This window comes from Brassica napus, unplaced genomic scaffold (genome assembly GCF_020379485.1).
Source record: "Brassica napus cultivar Da-Ae unplaced genomic scaffold, Da-Ae ScsIHWf_1616;HRSCAF=2230, whole genome shotgun sequence".
NCBI lineage: Eukaryota > Viridiplantae > Streptophyta > Magnoliopsida > Brassicales > Brassicaceae > Brassica > Brassica napus.
This window is the reverse complement of record NW_026015033.1, coordinates 92569-118817: the sequence shown is the minus strand read 5'-3', so window position 1 is coordinate 118817 and position 26249 is coordinate 92569. Positions and strand designations below refer to the sequence as shown.

At 33.9% G+C, this 26249-nt stretch overlaps 5 protein-coding genes and 1 non-coding gene across 6 annotated transcripts; 2 read left to right on the top strand and 4 right to left on the bottom strand.

Moving 5' to 3' along the window:
- Positions 1 to 2075: 2075 nt before the first annotated feature.
- LOC106415550 lies at positions 2076 to 8202 on the bottom strand. Its single transcript, XM_048772426.1, has 3 exons — positions 4975 to 8202; positions 4267 to 4886; positions 2076 to 4138 (listed from the first exon to the last, which is right to left on the bottom strand). The coding sequence occupies exons 1-2, from the start codon at positions 5317 to 5319 to the stop codon at positions 4581 to 4583; spliced, it is 651 nt and encodes a 216-aa protein (XP_048628383.1). The 5' UTR covers positions 5320 to 8202; the 3' UTR covers positions 2076 to 4138; positions 4267 to 4580.
- Positions 7243 to 7314, top strand: TRNAT-UGU. Its single transcript has one exon. It is a non-coding gene; the product is annotated as a tRNA-Thr (tRNA).
- Positions 8203 to 8869: 667 nt separating the features above from the next.
- LOC125598037 (BTB/POZ and TAZ domain-containing protein 1-like) lies at positions 8870 to 11365 on the bottom strand. The gene is made up of 5 exons (XM_048772408.1): positions 11135 to 11365; positions 10905 to 11050; positions 10274 to 10577; positions 9521 to 9858; positions 8870 to 9216 (listed from the first exon to the last, which is right to left on the bottom strand). The coding sequence occupies exons 1-5, from the start codon at positions 11348 to 11350 to the stop codon at positions 9030 to 9032; spliced, it is 1191 nt and encodes a 396-aa protein (XP_048628365.1). The 5' UTR covers positions 11351 to 11365; the 3' UTR covers positions 8870 to 9029.
- Positions 11366 to 14647: 3282 nt separating this feature from the next.
- Positions 14648 to 17124, bottom strand: LOC125598054 (GDSL esterase/lipase At5g63170-like). Its single transcript, XM_048772422.1, has 7 exons — positions 17016 to 17124; positions 16654 to 16788; positions 15925 to 16131; positions 15577 to 15707; positions 15254 to 15490; positions 14934 to 15180; positions 14648 to 14811 (listed from the first exon to the last, which is right to left on the bottom strand). Exons 1-7 carry the CDS (start codon positions 17122 to 17124, stop codon positions 14648 to 14650), a joined length of 1230 nt encoding a protein of 409 aa, XP_048628379.1.
- Positions 17125 to 21934: 4810 nt separating this feature from the next.
- On the bottom strand, positions 21935 to 23010 carry LOC106425928. Its single transcript, XM_013866644.3, has 3 exons — positions 22796 to 23010; positions 22518 to 22718; positions 21935 to 22419 (listed from the first exon to the last, which is right to left on the bottom strand). Exons 1-3 carry the CDS (start codon positions 22976 to 22978, stop codon positions 22396 to 22398), a joined length of 408 nt encoding a protein of 135 aa, XP_013722098.2. The 5' UTR covers positions 22979 to 23010; the 3' UTR covers positions 21935 to 22395.
- A 783-nt stretch (positions 23011 to 23793) lies between these two features.
- On the top strand, positions 23794 to 26217 carry LOC125598045. Its single transcript, XM_048772415.1, has 9 exons — positions 23794 to 23934; positions 24027 to 24052; positions 24561 to 24630; positions 24706 to 24915; positions 24989 to 25114; positions 25200 to 25257; positions 25361 to 25434; positions 25695 to 25783; positions 25874 to 26217. The coding sequence occupies exons 1-9, from the start codon at positions 23857 to 23859 to the stop codon at positions 25941 to 25943; spliced, it is 801 nt and encodes a 266-aa protein (XP_048628372.1). The 5' UTR covers positions 23794 to 23856; the 3' UTR covers positions 25944 to 26217.
- Positions 26218 to 26249: the final 32 nt, after the last annotated feature.

Sequence of the window (26249 nt, the reverse complement as noted above, 5' to 3'; positions counted from 1 at the left end):
AAATAGTAGATGTAATTATGGCTAACATTTACATTAAGAGTGATGGTATTAACACAAGTATAAGATGCAATCATTTATAAGTTCGCTTGAGAAATATGAAAATTTTGACAACTAAAAGAATATTAAAAGGTTGGAATGAAGTATTTATTCATATATTTATCTAGGAGAAGAAAACTAATAAAAACGAATGTTGAAAAAATAGGTGATTTGATTTTTACTAGGTTTCAAGTTTGAGATTATAAAGACAAAGAAAAACCGGAGAGTATAAACAAAAATATAGTTTGAGATTATAAAAACAAAGAAAAACATAAGATCTACTAAAAAATTTCAGCTCTAGCAAAGATCTACTAAAAAGTTTCCAGCTTCAATGTTAGAATAAGATATACTAAAAGTTTTCACCTTCAGATCTAACAAAAATACAAGATAAAACCCTTAACTGAGCTAAAGTTTCATCATTTTTCACTAAAATCTAAGGAAAATGAGATTTGAGAGACTGCGATAGAAACCAGTTGATACCAAAGTTCATGTAGCTTGCTACTCATTAGTGATAATGAATGTAATAACACGAGTGTAAGATGCAATCATTAATCATTGATAAGTTCGCTTGAGAAATATGAAAATTTAAACAAGTAGAAGAATATTAAAAGGTTGGAATGAAATATTTATTTATCTATTTATTTAGAAGAAAAAAACTAATCAAAACAAATGTTGAAAAAGTAGGTGATAATGTTTTCCTTAAAAATTTATTCATGTAGTTTTTTTGGTGGAACTATTTGAATTCTATTTTTACTTTAGTGTTAAACAAATTTAGAAGAATGCTTAATTTCACTGAGTGTATTCAATGTAATGTCTAAAGTAATTTGATCTTTATGAGTTTTAGATGATTTTAGATGAATTATAGAATTTAATATGATTTTTGTTAAATTATTATAGAATTTCAGTTTTCTATATTCTTTTGATGCGACCTCGTGAATTCGTCAAAATTTTCCTCCTCCTCAGCTATGAATTTCACCTTCTCCTTTTGCTTATTGTGTAATAATTAAAAAATCAAATACTAAATTATCATAATAATTCAGTCATAACATTTACTACTTACCCAATCAAGAGACTCCTCTGTTTTTCTAACTCCACAACACCCCTTTGCTTGTCTATATTTTCACGAGTTTAATTATTTTCAATAATCGTGGATTTCAAAATAAGTTAATTAAATGTCAAGTTTGATAATATAAATTTTAAATTAGTTTTTAAAATTCATGTTTGAATAATAGTTAATTTCTCATTTTAATGGAAATCACATCCTAACTCTTTATTGAATTCACTTCTTAAGTTGATATTCAACTGGTTAAAATTTAGTGAAATTTTCTTTAATTTTTGCTCTTTTAAATACAAAATTGGACCATAATTTTATTTGGGCTTAAAATGGGCCAAGCCCTTAAAACTAGAAATATTGCCCGATGAAGTATTTGAAATGGAAGCAGCCGAACGTGACTGTAGGATTGTGGTCTCAGTAGCTGACAGTAATCATTCTCTTATTCTTCTTCCCTCTAAGCAGTTTTGTCAAAGCCGGTTTGCATATCGTTTCTACATGTGTGCAATAGTCTTCGAGTTAGGCTTAGAGCAAGGCATTTAGTACCTAGGATTATCGATTTACATTTTGTTATATCTCTCCGTTTGTAAAATATAATAGAATAGATATATTATTGTGTTGTGTTTAATAAGAGAATACAATATGCATATATATAGTGGTAACATTAACATAATGTTAACACTAGATAATGCTAACTTTCCTAAACACTTAATGTAAATATGCTAGAATATCTTGAGAGTAACTTGTTCTTCAAGTCTTTCCTTTTAGTCTTCATGGTCTTCATGGGTTTCATGGGCTTCACAATCTTGGTCCGTAAGATACACATCTTACGGCCCACATATCTCTAATACTCCCCCGCACGACAAACGTGGGATGCAACACGCAAATCTGCAATCACAAAGCAGACCACGTATGTCGTGGACACTATGTCGAGAAAAACAAATCAGTAGGTTTCTCCGAGAATAAACTTCAACTTTAGACAAGGAGGGATGAAAACTTCAGCTTTTCTTTGGTCTTGACAATGGGAATACATCCCGTGGGCGCAACTACAACTCCACAAATAATCGTCCTTAACTCGGACAGTCCATAACTCGGACTAAACAACTTGACCTAAAAAAAAAATTGAGCGTTCTACTAGAACTCCCCCGTAATGGTTAAACTATAACCAATAAATCCCAAACTATGGGAAACAAAACACTCTGAGAAATTCTAAACTATAGAATAGATCTCAAAAAAATAAACAACTGTGAAAACCCGATCTTTTAACCTAAGGACCTTTTCAAACATCTCTCAATAACCCCTAGACCAAACCATAAGAAAAAAAAAATCTAAACAAAAACAAAGCAGGTAGAACAAAACCTATTGCACTTAACTAAATATAAAAAGAAAACAAAACCCTAATAACACAAAACCCCAGCGACTCATATTACCACGTCTTCATCGTCATTACCGTCACCATCTTCTTCAACATCGCCAACACCAACGATGAACGCCATCAAAGCTCTAAACTTATAATGCGGAAGTTTTAATTTCGATCCCAAAGAATCGTCTGCTCTGATACCATGTAAAATATAATAGAATAGATATATTATTGTGTTGTGTTTAATAAGAGAATACAATATGCATATATATAGTGGTAACATTAACATAATGTTAACACTAGATAATGCTAACTTTCCTAAACACTTAATGTAAATATGCTAGAATATCTTGAGAGTAACTTGTTCTTCAAGTCTTTCCTTTTAGTCTTGATGGTCTTCATGGGTTTCATGGGCTTCACAATCTTGGTCCGTAAGATACACATCTTACGGCCCACATATCTCTAATACCGTTACTAGGTGTTAGTTGCATGGAGTACTGTTCAGTGCAACTGCAAGAGAGAGCTTTACTACAGGGTAATGTATATACTCTCTTATGATTATTTTTGTATTTGAGAGAAAAAGAGTAAGGTCCATCTTCTTCATACTTGCGGTTATTGAGTAACTAAAAGTGGTTTGTGTGTAATGGGTGTGACTTTTTTTGTAAATGGTTCACTACTCAGCTGGAGATAATGGTGTTGCTAACCCAACTATGCAATCTTACAAGTCCAAAGTTTGGTAACTACTTAGTATGAGGCTAACGAATCTCTCATTTCTATAGGAACATATTGTGGATTGATGAATTTTTATAGGCTGATACATAATGGTTGGTTAGTCAAAGAGTTCCTTGTTAAAAACTGAGACATGGTGTACTGTGCATGGAAACTCTTCTCTTCAATAAGAAAGAATACATTTAGTTCATGTTATTTCGGTTTCATATTCCTCCAAAACAGAGGATTCAATCACAGGACAATCTGCTATTCAGAAGTTATTCAAGAAATTGTTAACACTGTTGTGTACTCAATCACCTATGTTTGACGAGCCTTTGGGAAGTGAACAAAGTTAGAAACAGAGATCCAAAAAAAGACAGAAACTCTTAAGAGTACCAAAAATACATTTTGGGCCTAGTTCTGGAGTCTAGACGCAGCTATCAAGATCCATTGCTACAATATATATATATAGCCATTGTTTTAAATACTTCAAAACGAAACATAGACTAGGAAACGAAAAATAAAGATAGGATAGGATTAGACTCTGATCACTTGAGTCACAACTTTTCGACCTCGACTAGGCAGCTTTCCTCAACCGCTTGCTCTCTGGAAAACATTCTTTCTACAATATGAAAAAAAAACACAGAGTTGTGAGAAATGGCATGCATACAATTTTGTCTTTCTGGTAAAATCTTATTAAATTAATCATTGAGGAAAAAAAAACTTGCCTTTAGACAGTACAGTCGCCGCTTCTCGGAAGCTTCAACATGCTCAGTAATACCCTCCTCCTGCTTGCTAAAATGGTTAGACAAAAATGTATAGATCACAAAGAGAGAGAGAGAGAGAGAGAGAGGATGCTTACTTCGGAGATATGTTTTTTACTCGAGAGATGCTTCACGAATTTATCCAGGCGTTTGCGCTTAGAGAAGCACATTTTGCAATAAAACATTCCGGTAGACTCAACAACGCTTTCACTACTTCCACTGCACTTCCGAAGAACATGTCTTTTGGTCTCTGAAACTAATAGCTTTAAGAGATTAGTTTGGTGGTTATATATATATATATATATATATATGTGGAAGTGGATAGAAGAGGTAATAAAACAAAACACCTGCAAGTAAGCTATCCCAGAGCCACTCGGCAGAAGTGAGCATGACTGACATTTTCCAAGGCCTAAAAGAATAAGCCCAAAACAGGTTGTATTTCTTTAGTTGTTTTAGCCTGGCAAGACAACCTCCTAACAAAATTTCAGCCCCATCCGATATGATCATCATTGTAGTCGGAGTAGGATTGTTATCTCGCCATTGCTTCAAATCATCAAACATGCGACTGTATATGAATTCTGTTGTTTCAACAAAACAAAAGGTAAATTGCATGCAAGGGATAGTTGCTAATTTATTTTTATTTTTTTAAATTCCAAATGGACTAACCCGGAAGGGCATGTGCAACATCGATTCCAGTGGAAGAGAGGGCATGAAGGTGGCGTTCAGGGGTTTGTTTATGGTCACCAAAGGCAGTGATGGAGACAGGACCAGAGTAGCCTAGTTCCTTGAAAGCTCCTTCCAAACTGGGACGGACCCGACGAGCATCATAACCGTCGGGAATAGGACACTCAGACATGTCCCAACTCACATGGATTTTAGCTGTCGCATATTCAGGCGTCGCAGCATAGTTCTTCCCCCACCTCTTCGTTACAGATATAAGTTGTGTAGGCTGAGGGTTTAACACCTCCTGTAAAACCAATATGTTTTAACTCTTAATTAAACTGATTTTTTTTTTTTAATAATTAAGCAGAGAGAGAGAGCGAAAGGATGGTTACTTCTATTGCATGCTTTTTAGTGGAGAGATGCTTTTTGAAACTCTTCACGCTTTGGCAATCCAAAGAGCAAAATTCGCAATGAAACACGGTAGATAATTCACCCGCCGTGTCTACGCTTGTCGACGTCGTCCCATGTAGTAATTTTTCCCAGAGCCACTCTTTGCGAGTGTACACGAACAATGCTGCGACAGGCCTAATTGAATAAGCCAGAAAAATGTTGTAACTCGTGCGTTGTTGTAGCCGGGCCAGATCCCAGTTGAAGACATCTAGCATCTGATTGGTTATGATCATCATTGTAGCCGGAGGAGGATTATCCTCTCGCCATTTCACCATATCAAGGTACATGACTGCGCACGTGCTTTCTGTTTCATTACAAAGGAAACATACTCACTATAGATACACAAGATCTAACTATAACATTTTTTATATTTATGATATAACAACTAATTGGACTAACCAGATCCGATATGTACCACCGCGACTCCAGTGGAAGATAGAGCTCGTAGCACGTGTTCAGGGGTTTGTTTTTGGTCGCCATAGGCTGTGATGGAGACAGGACCAGAGTAGCCTTGTTCCTTGAAGGCACCTTCTATACTCGGACGGACACGATGATCATCAATACCCTCTGGAACCGGACAGTCCTTCATGTCCCACCACACCGCTATTTTGCCTGTCTTCGCCGCATCGTTCTTCCCACTCATCTTCTCTAAAGGTTAACAAATTTCAGACACAAGTCCTCTACCACCCGTACTAGGGTTTCTTTTTAAGTTTGTTATTTTTTTCTTTTACGTTCAAACTACTGGGGCTAAATCTAAAGACAGATTATGGAAAAGAACAAAAAAAGGAAGGAAAAAATTGTAATATATTAAGAAAGGAAAAGTAGTCATATTTATAAATTCTCATTTACAAAAGCACCTTTTTAATATAAGATATTTTCTTTTAAAAAGACGAAGATATTTATATCTTTAAAAGGGATTATAAAACGAACAAAAAGAGGAAAAAGATTGTCATCGTAAAAAATGAAAATTCATATTTATAAATTATCAAATTACACACCACAGCACACTTTTCAGATTTCAAATTATCAAAATGTTCAACCAAATTTTTTTTATCACCGCACATGCATGCTACGTTTTAAAAAAAAATGTTTTTTACGTAATCGGTTGATTAGTCAATTTTCTGTCTTGGTATTATATGGATCAGCTAACGCTTGAATGTCTATTTTTCTTTAAGTATAAATTTTAAGTTGATTTTCTATTTTTAAGTACTTACATAATTTTTTTTAAAAAATAAAAAAGAATTTACATAGTAAATAGTAAAATTTGATATGCCCGAAATATTACATTCAAAGCTCACGTAATAAAATTATTTTGTATTGTATAAAAACATTTAGAATTTAGAATTATCGATTTAATTTGCAAACTCATGTCTTATCTTTCGTTAGTTGCATAGACTAGTGTTTAGTGCAAGAGAGAGCTTTACTGCATGGTGATGGATATATTCGCTTATGTTTATTTTTATACCTGGGGGAGAAAAACTAAGATGCCATTCATTCCATGTTCTGCACTTCTGCATACTTTGCGGTTATTGGAGTAACTTAAAGTGGTTTTGTGTGCGATGACGGACAGGAACTAAAATTGACTTTGTGTGTAACGATGGACAGACTTGGCCATTCTGTAAATGATTCACTGTTAGCTGGAGACAATGACCCGGTTTTTCAACTATGCAATCTTATAAGTCCATAGTTCAGTGTGTTTTTCGTCCATCTGTGTTATGATAAAGTCTACTAACAAATGTCTCTCTTAGTATTATCATCTTTCTCCATATTAACACTTCTTTACAGATCTCATGAAGGGTTCGCATATCTTGTTTCCTTGGAGTTCTCCGACATGGACCAACGGTTGATTATTAAGAGACCTGCTACAACTGAAGCAAAATTGTCATTTGAGCATTTACAGAACATGGTACTACTTACTTAGTATGAGGCTCACGAATCTCTCATTACTCTAGGAAGGTAGATACTTATCGTGCATTGACTTTTATAGGCTAAAACATAATGGTTTGTCAAAGACTTCCTTGTTAGATACTGAGACATGGTTCATTATAGGCTAAATCATTATCGTGCACTCTGGTTCCAGATTATCGAACGGATTTCACATTTATTGATTGCCTGTGGAACTATTGGTTCTTTCACCAAATTTTAGCAAAAAATAAACAATTGGTTCTTTGAACCGAATTTATAATTTTAAGTAAAACATTGTATAAAATGCCCGTATAGCTCAGTGGTAGAGCGTCAGTCTTGTAAACTGAAGGTCCGTAGTTCGATCCTGCGTGTGGGCACTTTTAAAATTTTCCCTTTTTGTCAGATTTCTTTATATGTATTTCTTATCAACGAGAAATTCTATCAGATTTTTTTTAAAAAAAACTCTTTTTGGCATAGCTCCTCTATCCGTATTTGGTCCCATAGAACCGTAACCCGTTGATGCATATACCGTTTGTTAGGAACACAAGTCTCGGTGTTGTCTTTGATAGCAACATATAAAGCCATGAGCTAAAGTAAATACTCGACATGTCGCCCTTGTGGCTAACAATAAGAACTTGTCTCTACTTTGTCAGAAGCGGATGAATGATAGTAAACGCTTTTCAACATTGTTATTGGTGAATTCACTGCCGTTGAATAGCTATTAGGATTCACGGTTCAAGGACCTGAATTGGAACACATTGATAAGTATTTCATATTTCATTACAACATTTTATTTACAACTCAAATGTCATACACAAACACAATCACTAAAAATCAGATGGTTGAAACACAACATTTTATTTTAATAAAAACTATTATGTGGTTAAAACTGTAGCCACTCATGTTTACATCATAAGAATCAAGTTGTGGTCTCTAGTAGAAACTCTCTATCGGTCTAGTAGTATCAAAACATTTGTGGCTGCATGGCTCCATTTCTGAACTTTATTTTTAAAGATATGTCTTACATTCTCGTCGCCGTCTTAATTTTCTTAGCCAAATTATTTTGTCATATCATGAATATATTCTTATACCATTTCGAAAAGAATAAACTCTTAAGTAGGTCCTTTTGTTGGTTTATTTATACTATTTATAGTTATTGCATTTTCATATGGTAGTTAATCAGTATGAATTGAAATGTGAGACATTAGACAGACATGAAACCACCACATGGCGTGGTTCGTATGTTTCCCACACGTCTTAGCGTTTTCAACTACACAATAAAAATAAATATAAATATCTGTTGTGGTAATAAAGTACACGTTTTTCTAATAATTTTCTTTGTTTGCTTTTGAATCCTCAAATCATGATCGACTTCCACTATACCAATGACTAAGACCAGTTGGTCAATCTTCATCTCCTTATATTGAATTTATGTTTCTTCCTTGCAATTTTTCTTTTCTCATTCGTAGTTACAATGATTGTAATTGATTGGACGATACAACTTGGAGTTTAGATTAAAAAAAGTACCTCAGGGCTCAGATATAATATCTACTTGTAAGGATTCATATACAATATGTATGTTTTGTTATCGCAAAAACACAACGAGATCTGATCATATCAGATACATACATCTAAAATTATTTTGATAATTTCGAATTGTATAGTCCTAACCGAATATTTCTATGAAATATATGTTAAAAATCTTGTATCAGAAACGTATAAGATTGAATATTTGTATAAGTAGACAAAAAAAATTGGATGAGACTTTTCAAAAATGGATCACAGATTAAAACTTTGTGGTAAAATGATTTTCCACATTGTTACTTTTAGTCTTGCAAATAAAATTGTTTTTTAAGCAAACTACATTGTTAAAAAGATTACATATAATTTTACTTATGAATCACATAGCTGAATACGTTTGATAAAAGAACATATGTAAATACATTTATTTATAAATAGGATCAAACAAACAACAAATTAAAAGGGTTACTCATCGACAAATTTAACCCAATCAACCATTCCGAGAGACAAATTACTAACAATCGCTCATTAAATACATAATCTACAAGTCTACAAGAAACACAATAACAAATCAAAATAACTTCTTCCTGATTCTGATGAAAAATTCAGCTTCTTCTTTGAATAACACTTCAGATTTCTGCTTCTTTGATTGAGACAATGAAGACATGGCTTTCGCAGACGCAACTCTTCTCACTAGAACCTTCCACTTTGTGTCCTCGGCCATTTTATTGTCCATTTCTCCTCTATTCTTAAATTGCCTACTCCAATCACAAAAAAAAGTGACAATGAAATTAGATTCCAACTTCTAAAATATCTTTACAAAAACAAAAGATTTTTGTAAAATAGCTTTACGAAAACAAAAGTTATTTCCAGCCTTCTGATCATGACTCATCATCTAATAAGTAGGTCACCACCACAAACATATTATCATTATTATTGTCACCGAAAGTGAATATCAAACAAGATTTTACTATAGAGAAGTGAATACTTTTATCACTAGAATCAAAAAGAAAAAAAAACGTGGGTTTTACTTAATTATTCTCAATATGTTGGCTGTTTTACCTGCAAAGTGGGACACGACAAGACTCAGATTGGTCGCAGATTGAAGAATGGAGTCTAAGGAGTTGAATCATTCTCTTACAACGAAGACAACCTTTGCCATCGACTCGTTTCTTGCAGATTGCAAAGTGACGTATTAAAAGTTGGAGTCCGTAACAAGTCGAGAAAGCACTGCATGGACCGCTTTTTACTTGAGATGTTGACTTCTTGTTGTCTAAGTTGGACGATGGTCGTACCAACGTGCAACCTTCAGTGCATATGTGCTCGATACATTCCATGGCTTCACTCAATTGCATATAAAGATTCTGTTCTCGTCTGTGTCTCCGTCTTCTTTTCTTCCTCTGCAAGAAATCACCCAAAAACCTAAATATGGTCAGAAACTGATACTCATAGCCAGTTCTGAACACGTCCAGGATGAAACATTCACACTGGTCCCTAAATTTATAAAGCTATTATACTTAGTCGAATGGCCCAAAATTTTCGATTTTTATATTAAAATGACTTAAAATGTTCTTGACCTTTTTCCAACAATAACTATACTACTCTCAAGTTCTTAACTAGTCACTAGTTTGGCATTATCGGCCTTTTAAATCTTATATTAAGGCTTTGCTAATACAGATAAATTATAAGAGTAATTTTAGTAATAATATCAGTCCAGACTTTTGGTTTATATATTATATATATATAAACCAGGAGGAAACAAACAGAGAAAAAAATGTAAAAATGAAAAACGTTATGGGTTTAAAGATCTGTTACCGATTCAGCCTCATCGATGAACTGGAGAATGTCGAGTTCAAGCAAAGGATCGTGTTCTTGAAGAAACTTCCATCCTTCGGTTTGCTCAACGGTCTTGAACTTTGAGTGGATCAAACGCATACACTTGAGACAGAGGCCAGGTGCGTCGCAAAGCCGAGCTAGTTGGAGAACATCGACCACGTTCTCTGCCGTCACTCTCTCGCCGACGCCTTTCGTGCACCTTTGCTTAAGCTGAGGCACCATGTACACGTGTGATAGAGCAAGTAGATGGATTCCATAATTCTCCATTTCCTTCTCCGTCAAACTAAACGAACGACACGAAATGGTATTTTAGACATTATAGAGAAAAAACAATTGCAGTTGAATGTTTCAAATTTGATTCATAATAAGTTTTGCCTTCCTTGTGTTTCACACGTTTTGAATATTAAATCAAAGTCCAAATCAATCGTGATACGGTTTATATTGGAAAAGTCAAAATTTGTGTATATATATATAAATAAATCAACCATTTAGCAATGATCTTCCCACGATTTTAGTAGGAAATAATATTAGTAAATAAATTCATTCAATTCATCTAAAAGTTTATCAAAACCCTAATCATTCGTAATATTTGAAAAAATATGAGACTAACCTGGGAGAGTAGAGGAATCTAACGAAGACTGAAACGGCGTCACATGGAACGCCGAGAATCTTAACCACTCTCTTCGATGATCCGCGTCCGCCGTGGCTTTTCCTCGGCTTCTCGATGATGTTGGTAAGTACCGGCGATGCAGAAGCCTGCATTGAAAGTTTGATATCGAAAGAAGAAATAAGATGGAGAACGTAGGAAACTGATCGGACATGCAACAAAAAGAGTCTTACCAGTACGCCGGAGTGTGCCGGAATACGACGGCGACCGGAAGTGATGATGTCAACATCAGTTTCCACAAGATCATATGAAATCTTATCGGCTGAGAACGAAACAGCGTCGTTTTGAGTAGCAGTTATGGCCATCGTAACTAGGACAGCTCTTGGTTTCAGACAAAGGATTTGGGTAAGTTTTGTGTGGGATGTCTTGAAGGGATGCATCTCTGGCATTTTATAGACAGCTCAGCGGAGCCTTGCTCTTTTACGATTTTTAATGCCACGTGGCATTTTATTTAATAAATATCTTTTTCTTTGTCTCTGTCTTATACCCCATGCTATGAGCGTATTTGACTCTTTGTATTTGTGTAAACTACAATACCCCAAAAATTAACTGTATAGTGAACTGTATTTGAGGTGTTTAGGCATCTTTAACACCAACCAAGATTCGAATAATAGAATGTGGTTTTTCGTTTGATAAATCAAAAATATATCAAACAGTCACTTTTTTTCTTCGGAGTTCAAACCATATCAAATCATTTCTTAAATCATATAAAAATTGGAACTGATATGGTTATGTTGTTACAGATTTATAAATGGAATGAAAACTCAACAATATATATATATAGATTAGTGTAAACTGATAAATGTTACAACTCTTACAACAAAAAGTCTATGTTGATCTTGTCATATAGGTTTGTTCATTCAATATATAATATATATGTAGTAAAAGATTTAAAGAAACATGCATTAGAAATGTAAGGTATTCATTTTGTCTTTACTCAGTCCGCAGAAGTTTGAAATTTTAGTCTGCATATCTTAAAATAATTACCTGCATTCTGACCACCCTTAGGTATGTTATGTGTATTAAAAAGTGTAATGCATGTAACACTCTTATTATAAAACAACGTGGCGTTAATATGCCTCAAACATTTTCAAATAGCCGCATTGCCTTCTAACACAACCACAAAGAACGCATTAATTGTTTAAGAAACTCTTTTGTTTTAGCAATACCAACAGGATCTAACCAAGAGATCATCAGCAATATTTTATGTGCTGAAACTGGACCTTCGACACACCAACTCTATTATATTCCATTGTTACTTTTACATTTCCACTAAAAGTGACCTTTAATAGTATAGCTTTTGGCATCGATGACACCAAAACAATATTATTTTGGGTACCATGTAGGATGTTGTCCCCATGAGGTCACGAATGTTTATGTTTTTATTGATCCTACGTGGAAAAAGTGATAAATCCGGTCCCAGAGTATGAAGAGAAAAAGAGTTGAAATACTATTATTTTAAACTTGAAAAAGGCCGGTTATTGGAATTAAACCGACCCTTGACTCTTCCCAAGAGCCACCTCCTCCTCTACGTGGCTGCTTATCCTCATCCACTCTCAAGCCCTCTTGTTTGGCCACTTGTAGTTATCTGATTCATACGTTTTTGGCCATTGTTTATAAAATTATCAAATGAGTTTAAAGAAATGTTAATTTAAATCGGAGAAGCAAAGAAAGCTCGCCGCATATGGCAGTCAAATCTAATCCAATCAAGTTTAAATAGGACTCTCTTTTTTATCAACGTTTAAATAGCAAATTAACCCATTACTAAACGAACTCGGATCCAAAACTATACATGTTTTCAAAAATATAGATATCCATGCTAACTAGTAATGTAGACATCTCATAAGGCCATAACCATTCTAACCACATTACAACTTGATGTTTTGAAGCTTAACCAAGGGGTTGTATACATAGTTTATATGCACTTTTTAGTTGAATAATATTTACATAGTTGAGTACATAATGTTTGTATGTATATTCGATAAATTAATCATGATGCGGCTTTGAGTATTCACAAATGGCTCTTTAAGAAGACTAAACAACAAAATCCAAAACTTGTGGATAAGTTTACACGAAAGATAAAAGTGAAAAGTGTAACATAAACTAATGGATTTGATGATTTCATGCAAGATTCTTCCAATATTTAATTATTTTGAATTTTAAATATATAACAGTTTATATTCTAAACTGTTTATACTCCACTTGAACTTAGGCTCCGAATAGTGATTGCGGTTCGAACGGTGTGGGACAAGCGGTTCAACTGCAGTGCGGTTCTAACAATTATAAAAATGTTTAGATATATAGTATAGGTAAAGATTTTTGTTACTGTTAACTGTAGGGCGGGACGGGACGAGAATCACCATTTAAAGCCTTATAAGAAGCACTGGAGACTGATGTGCATGTTATACTCCGATCTTATCCTTAGAGTTTGGACTTTTGAGTAGATTTGTATTTTGCAAAGTATCATGAATCAGCACTGTACTTATAATAAACGGTAGTCGGTAGATATCCACAAAATGTATGTGCTTTGACAAAAGTCCATAAAAAGTGTACCGGCTTTCGAGATTCTTTATTGGACATGATGCATATGTGTATTTCTATATTTTCCCAAGTTTTTTTGTTTGACCTTAAAGTTTAACAAGAAAAAGAAAGAAACATGAGCATCACATTAAATTTAAATATTGACCAACTTATAAACCAGGATGTCAGTGGACCTGATCACCCTCTCTTGATCTTCGGAGGCAACCACGCCACTGAATCCTTAATATTTTGATAAATCTTCTTCTTTGTGTTGATATAGACTTTGATTTTTATTTTTTTTCCTATAAACTTTTTAAGATAATTGGATAACTCTATAAATTTTTATTTGAACTCCACAAAACAAGTAGAAATGTCTTCACAAACTTTGTGCTGCTCACAAACTTGCAATGTGGCGGGTAGTTTGGTGCTAGCCTTTTTAATAGTCTTCGAACTAGGTCAAAATGAGAACAAATTAACATGTGGACTTCACGACTACATATCATATTTCCGACAAAAATAATAAGATGACTAAATTTTATAAAAGCTCGGTGTAATGTTTTAAGAAACTCTCGCCTTTTTTTTTTTTGTCTTAACCTTTTAAAAGTCCCCAAAAATCGAAGAGAGTATTTAATGGCACAAAGAAATTATTTTTGAATCCCATTAACTACAAGAAAAAAACCATAATAACGACCTTATCTTAAGTAAAAGTAAGAGACTCTCTGCCTTGTTATCTTTTGATCATTGTTCCATGCGTGACATGTTTCATTGTGCGTACTATCTACGCTACAAAGCTATTAACATTGGGTTTCAGGTTAACAGAAAGCTTATAAAAGAGCAGGATACTTGGCAAAAGAAGGCCAATGAAGTATAAGAGAGGTGCAAGTTGTTTGCTCTTGTTAATATGTTCACACAAACAATCATAATATTTCACCCATGGCTGACAAAAATATATATATCATCCATATAGTAGAAGAGGATGGATTTTTTTTCGGTGTCTATCCAGGGAATTTCTGAATAGCTAGGATCAATACAGTATTGACTTTTTTTAAAAATGTAAACAGTTAGATATATTCATAGATAAGATACGCAACATTAACAGTCATAAGAAGAACAAATACGGTACAAGCACGTAAAATAGATTAATTGCTGAGACGAAGACACCCACATCAAGCGAAGCTTTGTTGGATTTGTTGAATAATCGGAGGGATAATAGTTTGATAAGCTTTCTCCGTTGGGTGAGCAATGTCCCAAAACACATGTCGAGATGTATCCAAGCACGGTACCGGAGCCGCAGGAGAACAACAGCAAGGCCAAGTTGACCACGTAAATCCTAAAAGGAACCCAAACTATATTATGCATGGCCATGAAAAAAACTTATTAAAAAAAAAGAAATGATTAATGCAGTCACAGTTTCAATGGAAAAAAAAATATCCAAAAGAAAAGAACAATAACCTGATCTTAGTGGGTTGATGACGAGTTCAAGAAGAGGATTATACATGTCGATGTAGATGGAACGAGAGCCTGGGAGCACTGAGTTCAGATTGTTGACTTCGTTTGCTAGCTTCTGGTTAAAGAGTCTAGCGACTGCGTTTGCGGGTTCTAGACATATCCCTCCAATAGCGTTGCTTGCTCCTGGTAAGCAACCCAAAGGCAACGTTCCCATAATCGCAAATTTTCTTGCTCCCAAATTATATAACTCCTATATGTATATTTAAATCAAATATAAGTTGAGATATTTAAAATTTGGAATTGAGTTTTAAAAATTAACGTACCTGCATGAATGATTGAGTCCATGAAATCATCATGTTGGTGTAGGAGAAGACAGTATATCGAGTGTTTCTTGCTGGATTGGAAACAAATGTGATGCCAAGATCGTTATTTCCAGCGGAAATCACATAAACTGCATTAGAGATGATTGATCTCGTCTTCTCTTCATCTCCAGTGATGCTGTTTAGCTTTGCTATGTAAGCTTTGAAATCGTTCAATTGGTCTGGTATCCATATAACTCCCTGTGATTAATTTGTATTTTAATTAAATGATGAATTTTTATATGTTACATAAAAATTTAAATTACATTTCCTTAAGTGTAAGTTACCTGAACTTGTGCGGTCATTGGATCTAAACCAGAACCACCAGAAGCAAAACTAACACCGGTTAAGATATCATTGGGTTGAAGATCTGAACTACGATAAGCTGGTACAATGTTCTTTACTCCCAAACCTTCGGCTGCATGCATATTATTCCACCCCAAAAAGAATTAAATTCTGAATTCACTTTTAATAACAAACTAAAAATTGATGTCCAGTTGCGTGAGTCTGTTCTCCTAGTGATTATTAATTTAATATGGTATGGATCCTCGTTCGATAGGGATGTACATGTTTTACGGGTTTAGAATCTCCTAGTTATTCAAAAAATATTATAATGAAAATGATATGTTATATACCGATCATATCTGTAGGAATTCTTCCATTGCCAAATCTTCCAGTGGCTTGTCGAGTTACAAAATCTCTTCCATACGGATAGAAATTGACTTTAGTTAAAGTGCTAAGGTCATTGTTGTTGCCGGTATCGAGTATTGAATCTCCAAATGCTATAACCGCTGGAATATTTCCTGCTTGAACTACAGAACTCGATATAATCGAGACTAATACTGTTACGGTTTGAAAAAGTATAGTACTCATTTCAAAATGCAACTTTCTTTTCCTCTCAATTCAATATTTGATTGAGATGATGGAATGGGATTAACATTGCTTATGTATACATCTTAAAAACCTATTAACGGAACATAAACTGTTATGATCAGTATTTTTGTTACCAAAGAGCTATATTTAATTAACAGTTCCCCCCGAATCCATTTTATCCATGAGGCTTGGTCCATCTTCTATTATTCTGTTATATTGTTTCATACATACGTAACTAAGTCGGTTCAGACTGTTGATAACTCCCTTAATGGCCATGGCTTAATTGGATATGTATAATATATTGAGAAATGTGTAACAGTTATATATGTGAAAGATGTACTACAAACAACTTGTTCTTAAGATATATCATGCAACTAAACATAATGCGTCTAAACATAAAATTGGCTCACTTTTCCATCAAGATTATTACATAACTAGCTTTCAAGTGCTGGTTTCATCATATTATATATTATACACACACACATACAGACTGGTAGGGCTATGATCAGCATGGGTACCCTTTTTGCAGCTGAGTGCACCCAATGCTATAGTTATATCACCAACGCGAGAGGACGGTCTAGCAGCTAGGGTAGAGGCTTTAGAATAGCTTGACGATTCCGTTGGCCCTGCGCCAGAAAGTGTGTGCACCATAAACATTAGATCTCCTTTGGATCTCCAATCCAGTGACTCTATTCGCTTTCAGGCGCATCCTCATCCTTTTTTACCTACTCCCCCCACCCCTAACATAAGTTTATCATAATATCTTTTTTAATGAAATCAAATCACATTGATATTGTATTTAAAGTTGAATAGAAATGTTAAAATTGGAGTACATCTTTGTTTAAAGAGCCACCAGGAGCAAGAAAACGGTTGCCTTGAGAGTTGATAGTAAGATTAGCACTTCCTCCAATTGCATACATTTCCATTGGACCAATGTGTATAGTTCCAATGTGTATAGTCATTGTTCACCACATGGAAAATTCCATGCCGACCTATATATACATAGATTATTGAGTAATTAGCGAAGATGCACCCAGAAACCCATGTAATTTGTCATATAACCTTGTTTCTTTTTAATATTTTTAGTGACTATAATACCATTATCTCTATCTCTCTCTCTTCTCCCTTTTATGTGTTCTAATTTCTTTATCTCTCGTACAAATTCTTCAAATCATCTTCTAATTCAACACAAATCTTTATTTTTTTATTCTGATTCATTTGACACCCATAATGCTAATCTTATTATCTCACTCTAATTCTAATGTTTCTAATTTAAAATCACAATCAACTTTTATATAATATATACGTTAGTAGGTATTTTATTACTTAACTGCTATTATTTAGATTTTAATGGATTCTTAATCGATACATGAAGTGTTAGCTGTTACAAATAGATTTAGAGCTATTTAATAGATAACTAATTAATTGTTAATAGTTTCATTAACTGATATATGATTTGTTAGTCGATACATTTGTTTGATACATAGATTGTTAGATGATACTGAAATTATTAACGGATATATTAGTTGATATGTAGATTGTTACCTGCTATGTAAATATTTAGCTGATAGATCTAGAGTTACTTGTTTTCGACAAAGCATAAGAGCATTTTCGTCTGCACAGTGTCAAAAAGTTACTCCTTTTTGGGTTATCCATAATTATGGGCATTCAGCAAATTTGGACCTTAATTGGAGATATTCCACACATTGTCTCTAGATTATTAACATAAATTTCATTAGTTACTCTATAAAAACAAATTTATATGCTCGACTCATAGAACAATTTTAACTCTCTCGGAAGAACTACACCTAATACTAAAATACTAGGTAATAACCCGCGCCTTGCGCGGGATGTGATTATTAGTTTTGTTATTTTTAATAAAAACACATTAAATCTGTTTAATCTGGATATTAGTTCGGTTTTAAATTATTTTTTGGTTTATTCTGTTAGAATGTTTGATTTTTTAGTTTTTTCGGTAAAAACCAAAAATTAATATTATTTGTTTATTTTTATGTTATAAATTTTAGATAATCGTCATGTCGAACCAATGGTTTCATAATTATAGTTTGTAAACGGATAATAGTTCAAGAAAAAAAAAGAAAATTATTAAGACTAATCATTTCATTATAATTTGGTCGGTAGTGAAAGAAGCGTTATGAAAAAAAAATTCAACTTCCAGAAAAAAAAATATACTTCAGTAGTGGTAAATACTTAGTGTTCACATCAAGGTGCACATATATGTGTATGTAAAAGTATATAAAAATAAATGACAAATATATAAAGATATTGTTAATTAATATTAATGACATTTTTGTTCTAAATAATACATAAAAGATAAAATTAAAATTAATTAAAAAGTAAAAAAGCCTTGACATTAGTGAATTTTTTTTATGTAAAAAAATCAACTGTATTCGTAAATAGAGGTGGCCACAGATCGAATATCCGAGTACTTGGAGACATTCATGTCGATTCAATCTTTAGCCATTTGGATAGTCGGTGATTATGATATCCGAAATGATTTAGAATTTTAAAGAATATCCTTGATCTGTAAATAAAATTTAAAAATTAATTGAAAATTTAATAATAACGTTTTATTACAAAAATAAAATATTATTTACTTTTTAAATTTTAATACCTAATATAATAAATTTAATTTATAAAAATATTGTAAAACTTATATAAACTATAATATATATAACATATATATATATATACATATAATTCTGTACATATATGTATATATATGCATATAATAGATCGAATTTGATAATCGCTCCTAAAAATATTGGTATTTGTGATTTGTTTTTCTTTAATTGTATTTTAATAATTGATTTGTTTCGTAAAGTTACGGATATCCATATTTTTTGGTTCAATTCAAAATGGATAACGAATTGAATCAAAACTTATAAATATTCTGCCCAACTTTATCGGTAAACAATAAAAATAATATATATATAGTTAGCTTTTGATTCGTTATTTGTTTTGATTCGAACCGAAAAATCCAAAGTTTTATTGGAACCATGCATATGAGTTTTATATTAAAAAAATACAAAATATATAGTGTGAACACATTTATGAATATAGTGTGAACGCATTAGCATATTTATTTTCAAATCATTCTGAGGATGCCACGTGTCTATTATAGTGTGAATGCATTTATTACAATGCTTCTCCTTTAATATATAAGGGATTAGCATAATGTTAACTCAACTAACCCAATGTTTAGACATCATATTATTCTGTTGATCCATTTTATATGTTGGAGAAGAACGACGAATCAGAGTTTAATGCAGTTGTTATGTTTTAGCTTTGCTATTTTCTTTTGAGAGAATGTCCACCGACAACATGCTTGACCTTTTTAGTTTGTGCTTACATATATCCACAATTATAGGTTCACTAAAAACAATATATTTATATGAATAATTAAACTAAATCATATGAATACCTTGGCATTTGTTGGACGAGGCCTTATTGTGATGCGTCAAATAATTATTAGAGATCGTTATAGCCGTTGATCCACGGATCGCATCAATCAATCAATAGTTACAATTCGAGAGCGAGCAATGATCGACACACCATCACCGTCTCACACAAGAAGTACCCTAAGTCCCTTCTTGATATAGACTCATTTTCATCTATTTTCCTACCGTATAAACAAAGCCAATCATGCATGTTAAAAATAAATAAATAAACATCATCAATATTAACATGTTGTTCTTAACGTCTTTAAGTGCGCTCATCATAAGTCATAACTATAGTACTAAATACTAACAAAAAATTACATAGCATAAGAATTAAAACAAACAAAAAATCAACAAAGAAGTTCGACCACTTGTATGTATGTGGCTTTTACATCAAAATATTAATTTATTGTTTAAACTTGAAGTGATCTGAAACCGAAAAAAAATAACCAAAAAATAATTGATGATTAAAAATTTCTAGCATTCTTAGTTAAATATGCTCACTTGGATGTCTTTACACAGCCAATTTGAAAGCAAAACATATAATGACAATTATTGAAATATATGCAGTTCATTGTTCAGATCAACAATACTTGCTTTGGAATAAACAAGTAGCCAGTATGTTTATTTTTCTGCGCTAAGAGATTCATCCGTACGTGCAACATAGCAAAGGTACACATATAGTACCAAGATGCATAGCATTTGATGTAGAAGAGCTTTATGATGGGTTAGGACTATGATCCAAGGTCTATGTCCTTGGCTTCTCCATGAGAGGTCAAATCACTTGGTCTTGTCAAAGGTAACTTTGCTGTTGTGTTAAGACTTTGAACCCATTATTGGTTTGGTTTCTTTTTGTTTAGAAAAGCTACGGTTTAGGTTAGCCGGAGTGACCCTAATAGCTTTTAGGTTATCATGAAGCTTTTCTTTTTCAGTTATCATGAAGATATATTAAAGAAGAAAAACAAAACTCTTACCCACTTGAAAATAAGAAAAAAACAAATTACATAACCTGGAGAATCCTCCAGAACTATCCATTATTAGACCATTGCCAAATACAAAAAGAAAAAAAATCAAAATGGGGGAAGAAGAAACGAGTATTCTTGACTCTTCTGTCTCCTTCCTTAACCCTCATCTACACAGAGAAGAGAGAATTTCAATGGTTCAAGCATTGCAACTTCAAAAACATGAGATAAGTGCAGATCATCTATATATTTACCTTGAAGATATCTCCAAACATTCCTTGCATAGGATTCCTACGCTGCACTCCGTAAAATCTCTCAGCAATCTCGTCCAGCAACTTCACAATATCACAGAGTATTTACTCAGTAGACAACAATCAAGACACATAGAGACCAATCTTGTATATGTACCTCGTTAAGCAGCGGTTCTCTCTCTAAGCAAGACTTGAATTTCACTCTTTAACATATTGAAAAGAGGCAATGCATCCCTCTACAACCTGGATCGGCCATCATAGTTCTTTAGGTAACAACAAAAAGACTAAAAAGAAGACTAAGATCTAAGAGAAGGTAACTAACGTTTCCAGAAGATTACTCTAAACACAAAAGAGAGAACTCAAGACTAAGTGTTTTGGGTTTTACTTTATGTCAGCTCTCAAGAAGGAAGTCAAGTTTTCAGCCTGTGATCTAAGCTTCCCCAAGAGATTCTTGAAGGTTTTAGACATCTTCATCGTCACTGACATCTACCAAATGAGGTGGAACAGGAACCCTAGGAAACAACTTGAAGATACACCTGATACGATCTGACGCAAACTCATCAGTAAGTAAATTGATGTGTTGTGACTAATATACATGGACAAAAGACTAACCAAGAGTTTCATCAATGCAAGGTGCCTTAGCTTTAACTAGTGTGTCAACAAAAAAAAAAAGAGCAAGGTCTGCCCCCAACAACTCACCTGAAGATTAATTGTTCTGATAAGAAATCACAATCACAAAACTAAAAGATGATCTTAAAGAAGAGCCTATATGAATAGATAGATATGTAATAACAAGAAAAGAAGCAAAGTGAACAGACCAGGCAGTGGTCTAGTTCAAAGCATATGAACTCACGTTTGATCCTCTCTCTCGACATTGATCGGAGCTTCGGTTTGAAGGTGAATCGGATCTAATCGAGAGAGATGCGTCGCCTCTTGCGGATTAACCCTAATTATTACAATACAAATTGCTCAAAATTTGAAATTTAGTTTTCCCACCATTAAAAAGAAAAAAAGATTTCAGTAACAGACAGTAAATGTAAATCGGATCATTAAATAATACGGTTTAAAACCGGTTTACCATTGTTAAATGAATGTTCAGGACACATGTTACCTGCTGTTATTGTCTGGTGTAGTTTCCACTCACTTGTTTCCAGCATCCTTTTACTGCAGATTCTTCAGGTGGTGTCATCAATCTTTTTCGAAGCTCACAACATATATGTGAACTTGAATGTTAATTTGTTATGGGGTAGAGGAGTTTAAAGCTATTGGAAGGCTATTGAGAAACCATTTTATATAGTCTTGTTACATTGATAGGAAACAATAGCATTAATTATGTCTGAAAAGGACTGTTGTCCTCAATTATATTTCCATCAAAAACAAGTTCTTAGGAGGAGCCAGGAGACAAATCTTTATATCCATTGTGGCCAAAATGTGGGCAAAATAAAATTAAGAAACAAAAATGTATAATATCAGCAGAGGAGAAGAAAGCTGTGTTGTGTGTATCTTCTGCTAACTTGTTCAGCTTCATGATCCTCGGATTCTTCAGAAGAAGGCAGGAATCAACGGAAGCAAAGCCATTTCTTCTGCTCAGAGAACATAAGATCAGGTTAGCAATCTGTGCTATTCAGGAACGAACGTACACTAAGAAGTTGAATGTGATGAGAAAGAAAAGTAAAACTACCTTAGGTTTTGAATTTTGAGAATCATGGTGGTTGTTTTGATCGGAGTTTTGATTTCTCTGACTATTAGGGACTGCACCAGATGCTTTCTTGGTCTTCTTCTCGTCGCTAGCTTTGCTGAAAATGACAGTGAATCCTTCTGCCGATGCAGGATTGTTCACGTCCCATTCACCAAACTTCGGCAATGGCCTTCCTTTGTTCTCCTGCACCAAATCAAACAGAGAGAGATGAAGATGATGATGATGATCAAAAGAGATGAGGTGTGTGTGTTTGTTCTTACCGTAGCCATTGTTTCTTTCAATATCAAGATGTAGAGACAGAGAAAGAGAGAGGTGGGAGGAGAGAGAAGAGAATGAAGTTGTAATATAGGCGAGAGAGAGAGAGAGAGAGAGAGACGAGAAAAACATTTAGAGGGAAACACGTCGTTGGTCGTTGACAACAGCTTTAACCAAATCAAACTCATTTCCCGCGTATTTCCCCCAACTGAAAAGAAATTTTTTTAAATTTTTTTAAAAAAGTACAAATTGATAAAATCATTAAAGAAAATTAACCATTCTAATTCTCCACTTTCAGATTTGATAAGAAAAAACTCTGATTTTAACTATTTTAGCTCTGTTAATAGATAATTATTTAATTTCGCTAATTATGTTTAATGGTTGATTTTTTACAGTATTAAAATTGATTTTTAAACACAAATAATGAATTTTTTGGTTCTAGTTTAAAGGTTAATAACTAAAATGGTTTATTTTAAAATGGGTTGTAGCTTTTTCAACTCTATTTTTTTACGGCAAAAGGCTATAACGAAACTAAATAGATTCCTGATCTAAGAGCCACTTTGGAAGAATCAAATCAACATAAACCATAGCAGCAGGCTGATTTCTAGCACCCCGTACCAGCTTGTCCGCCATTGTATTTTGTGCTCTCGGAATATGCTGAATAGTGAAGGGATGAAAAAATTCCTTACCTCGTAGAAACTGTAGTGAACGTCGGCCATTCTGTTGGTGTATACACCATCTTCACTAGTTGAGAGCAGTCAGATGCAAACACCGCTTTTTCAACTCTATTAAAACGGTATATTTATGATTTTAAATAAAACTTAAGAATATTTTTTTTTTAATGAACCAAGTTATTTAAAAATGTAGAAAATTGAGAGAGACAACAAAAAAACAAAAAACATGTAGAAAATTGAGAGAGACAACAACAAAAAAAACAGCCCAACATCGTTTGAATTAGTAAAAGCCCATTGGGCCTACAAAATTATATACCGAAACAACAAATAGCAATGAAGATCTCTCGTAAGGAAGCTTTCGTCGTCGTCGTCACTTGCGTCTCTTCTCTTCGATGGGAAGACTAAAGGAGTCAAGTCCCGTGATTCCCCTCCTCCTCCTCTTACTCTTTCCTCTTCTTCTTCTCTCTCAGGTACTGTAACGAACGAAGCTCACGTGTTCCACCACCGTTCATCTGATTTTGCAATTTTCTGATCTATAATCCAGTGAATCTTCTCTCTGTAGGTGTTGGGAGAATCTGAATCTACCAGGTAAAGCTCCGGCAACTCCTTGTCTCTCTACAGACAAAACATAACTGGAACTTTTGATGTTGACTAGTTTTAGTGATAAGCCTTAAGCTTCTGTTTTGTATTGATTCTTCCTTGTCGTTGAACTTAGATTCTAACTCATTGTCTCTATACAGACAAAAAAAAACAAAACATAAACTGAAGATTTGTTGTTGACTAACTGTAGTGATAAGCCTTTGTGTAGATTATTTCCAGTTTTAGATTAAACTTTAAGCTCTTAAGCTTCTGTTTTGTTTTTGATTCTTTCTTGTCGTGGAACTAACTTAGATCTGGTAAGGAAGAAGGTAATGCTACAGAGATACATTGATTTTAACTCTTTGTCTCTATACAGACAAAAACAAAAACAAAACATAAACTGAAGATTTGTTGTTTACTAGTTGTAGTGATAAGCCTTTGTGTAGATTAGTTCCAGTTTTAGATTTAGCTCTTAAGCTTCTGTTTTGTACTGATTCTCTCTTGTCGTGGAACTTAGAGAAGGTAATGCTCCAGAGATACACTGTTCCCGACATAGAAGTAGAGCAGCTTGGCAGATTATACAAGATGTAAGTTAGAGATTCTTCTCTTGTTACTATCTTATTTGACGCCGTTTGTGAAGATTTAGTGTTTCTTCTTTACAGTACTTGACGCCGTTTGTTGAAAGGGAAAGATACCAGATCCCAAACAAGTGCAGGCTCCATCCCGACAACGACCTCTACAGAGACCAAGAACAGCACAAGGTCCACGTGGATATATACGAGTGGAAATGCGGTTACTGCAGGAAGAGTTTCAACGAGGAGAAGTTTCTTGACCAGCACTTCGCCACTAGACACTATAACCTTCTGAATACGGTATGCGGTGGTGGTCTATGCTCTCTGTTTTGAATGCTCTGAGCTGATTATAACTTAATTGATTGTTTTTTAGACTGGTACAAAGTGTTTGGCGGATCTGTGTGGTGCGTTGCATTGTGATTTTGTGTTGATGAGTTCCAAGAAGGGGAAGAGTAAGTGTAACCCTGCAGCTGCTGCTAAAAACCGTCATCTCTGCGAGGTTATTACCTTCTTTATTGCTTCTATTTTAGTAATTTTCTCCAAGGAGAAAAGCTTACTTTGAGTGTGTTTATTTGTTTGGTCAGAGTCTTGCGAATACTTGTTTCCCAGTGAGTCAAGGTCCTGCAGCTAGCCGTCTTCATGGTATGACTCTCCTTACTGAGAAGCCTTTACTCATTAAACTACTACAATGTCTCTCTAAATTATCCTCTTTGTTTTTTGATTTTTGATTTTTATATGATTGAAGAACACTTCTTAAGACAGTTCTGTGATGCTCATACCTGTACTGGAAAAAACAAACCGTTTCCTAAAGGAGGCAAGGTAAGATCTGTCAAGTCACCCTAGTGTTACTAATGTGTGCCAAACGAGGCTGTTAGTTATTAATAATTATGTTTAAGCACATTGAAACCATTAAAAAGACATTATATTATCAGTTTTTTTTTTTGAGCTTCTTAGTGAAAATATGTTTTTATTTGCATCTTCTACCATGCTTTATATGTTAAAGCACATTGAAACCAATCAAAAAATAAAATATCATCAGTTTTTTTCTTTAACATATGAGTCTATGCTAATTCCTGCAGAAGAAATCGGGTGTCTTCTACCTCGCTGTTTCAATACTAACCTTGATGCTTCTCCCACTCTTTTATCTGCTGGTCTTCTTACACCAAAGGTACCTTTATGATGTTCTCTGCGTTTTTCTTCCCCTCATTGCTTTGTTATTTAAGAGTCTTTGGTCACTTTGTTTGTGTTGTTCTTACAGAGAAAAGAGAACTGGGACGCAAGTGTTGCGTCGGATTGTTAAAACTGGGAAGAAAACAAAGCCGTCGTAAGATGGACATCTTCTCAAACATTGGCTTATTGCACATGCGCAAACGAGAGTGTCACTTTTGGTGGTTATGAGGGAAGCTCAGTTACTATGGATATCAGCTGGGTTTCCAAAGATGAATATGATACTTAATGTAAGCTTTGTAGAAACAGATGATTCATCATTTCACAGGAATAGGAATAGTGATTTCTCTATGAATCGTCATACATATCAATGATAACATCAAGTTTGGAACATAAAACAAGCTTTATAAGTAAGCAGACATGTATTTCATCCAACTTCATAATTTTTCCTAACTCGAATTTATAGA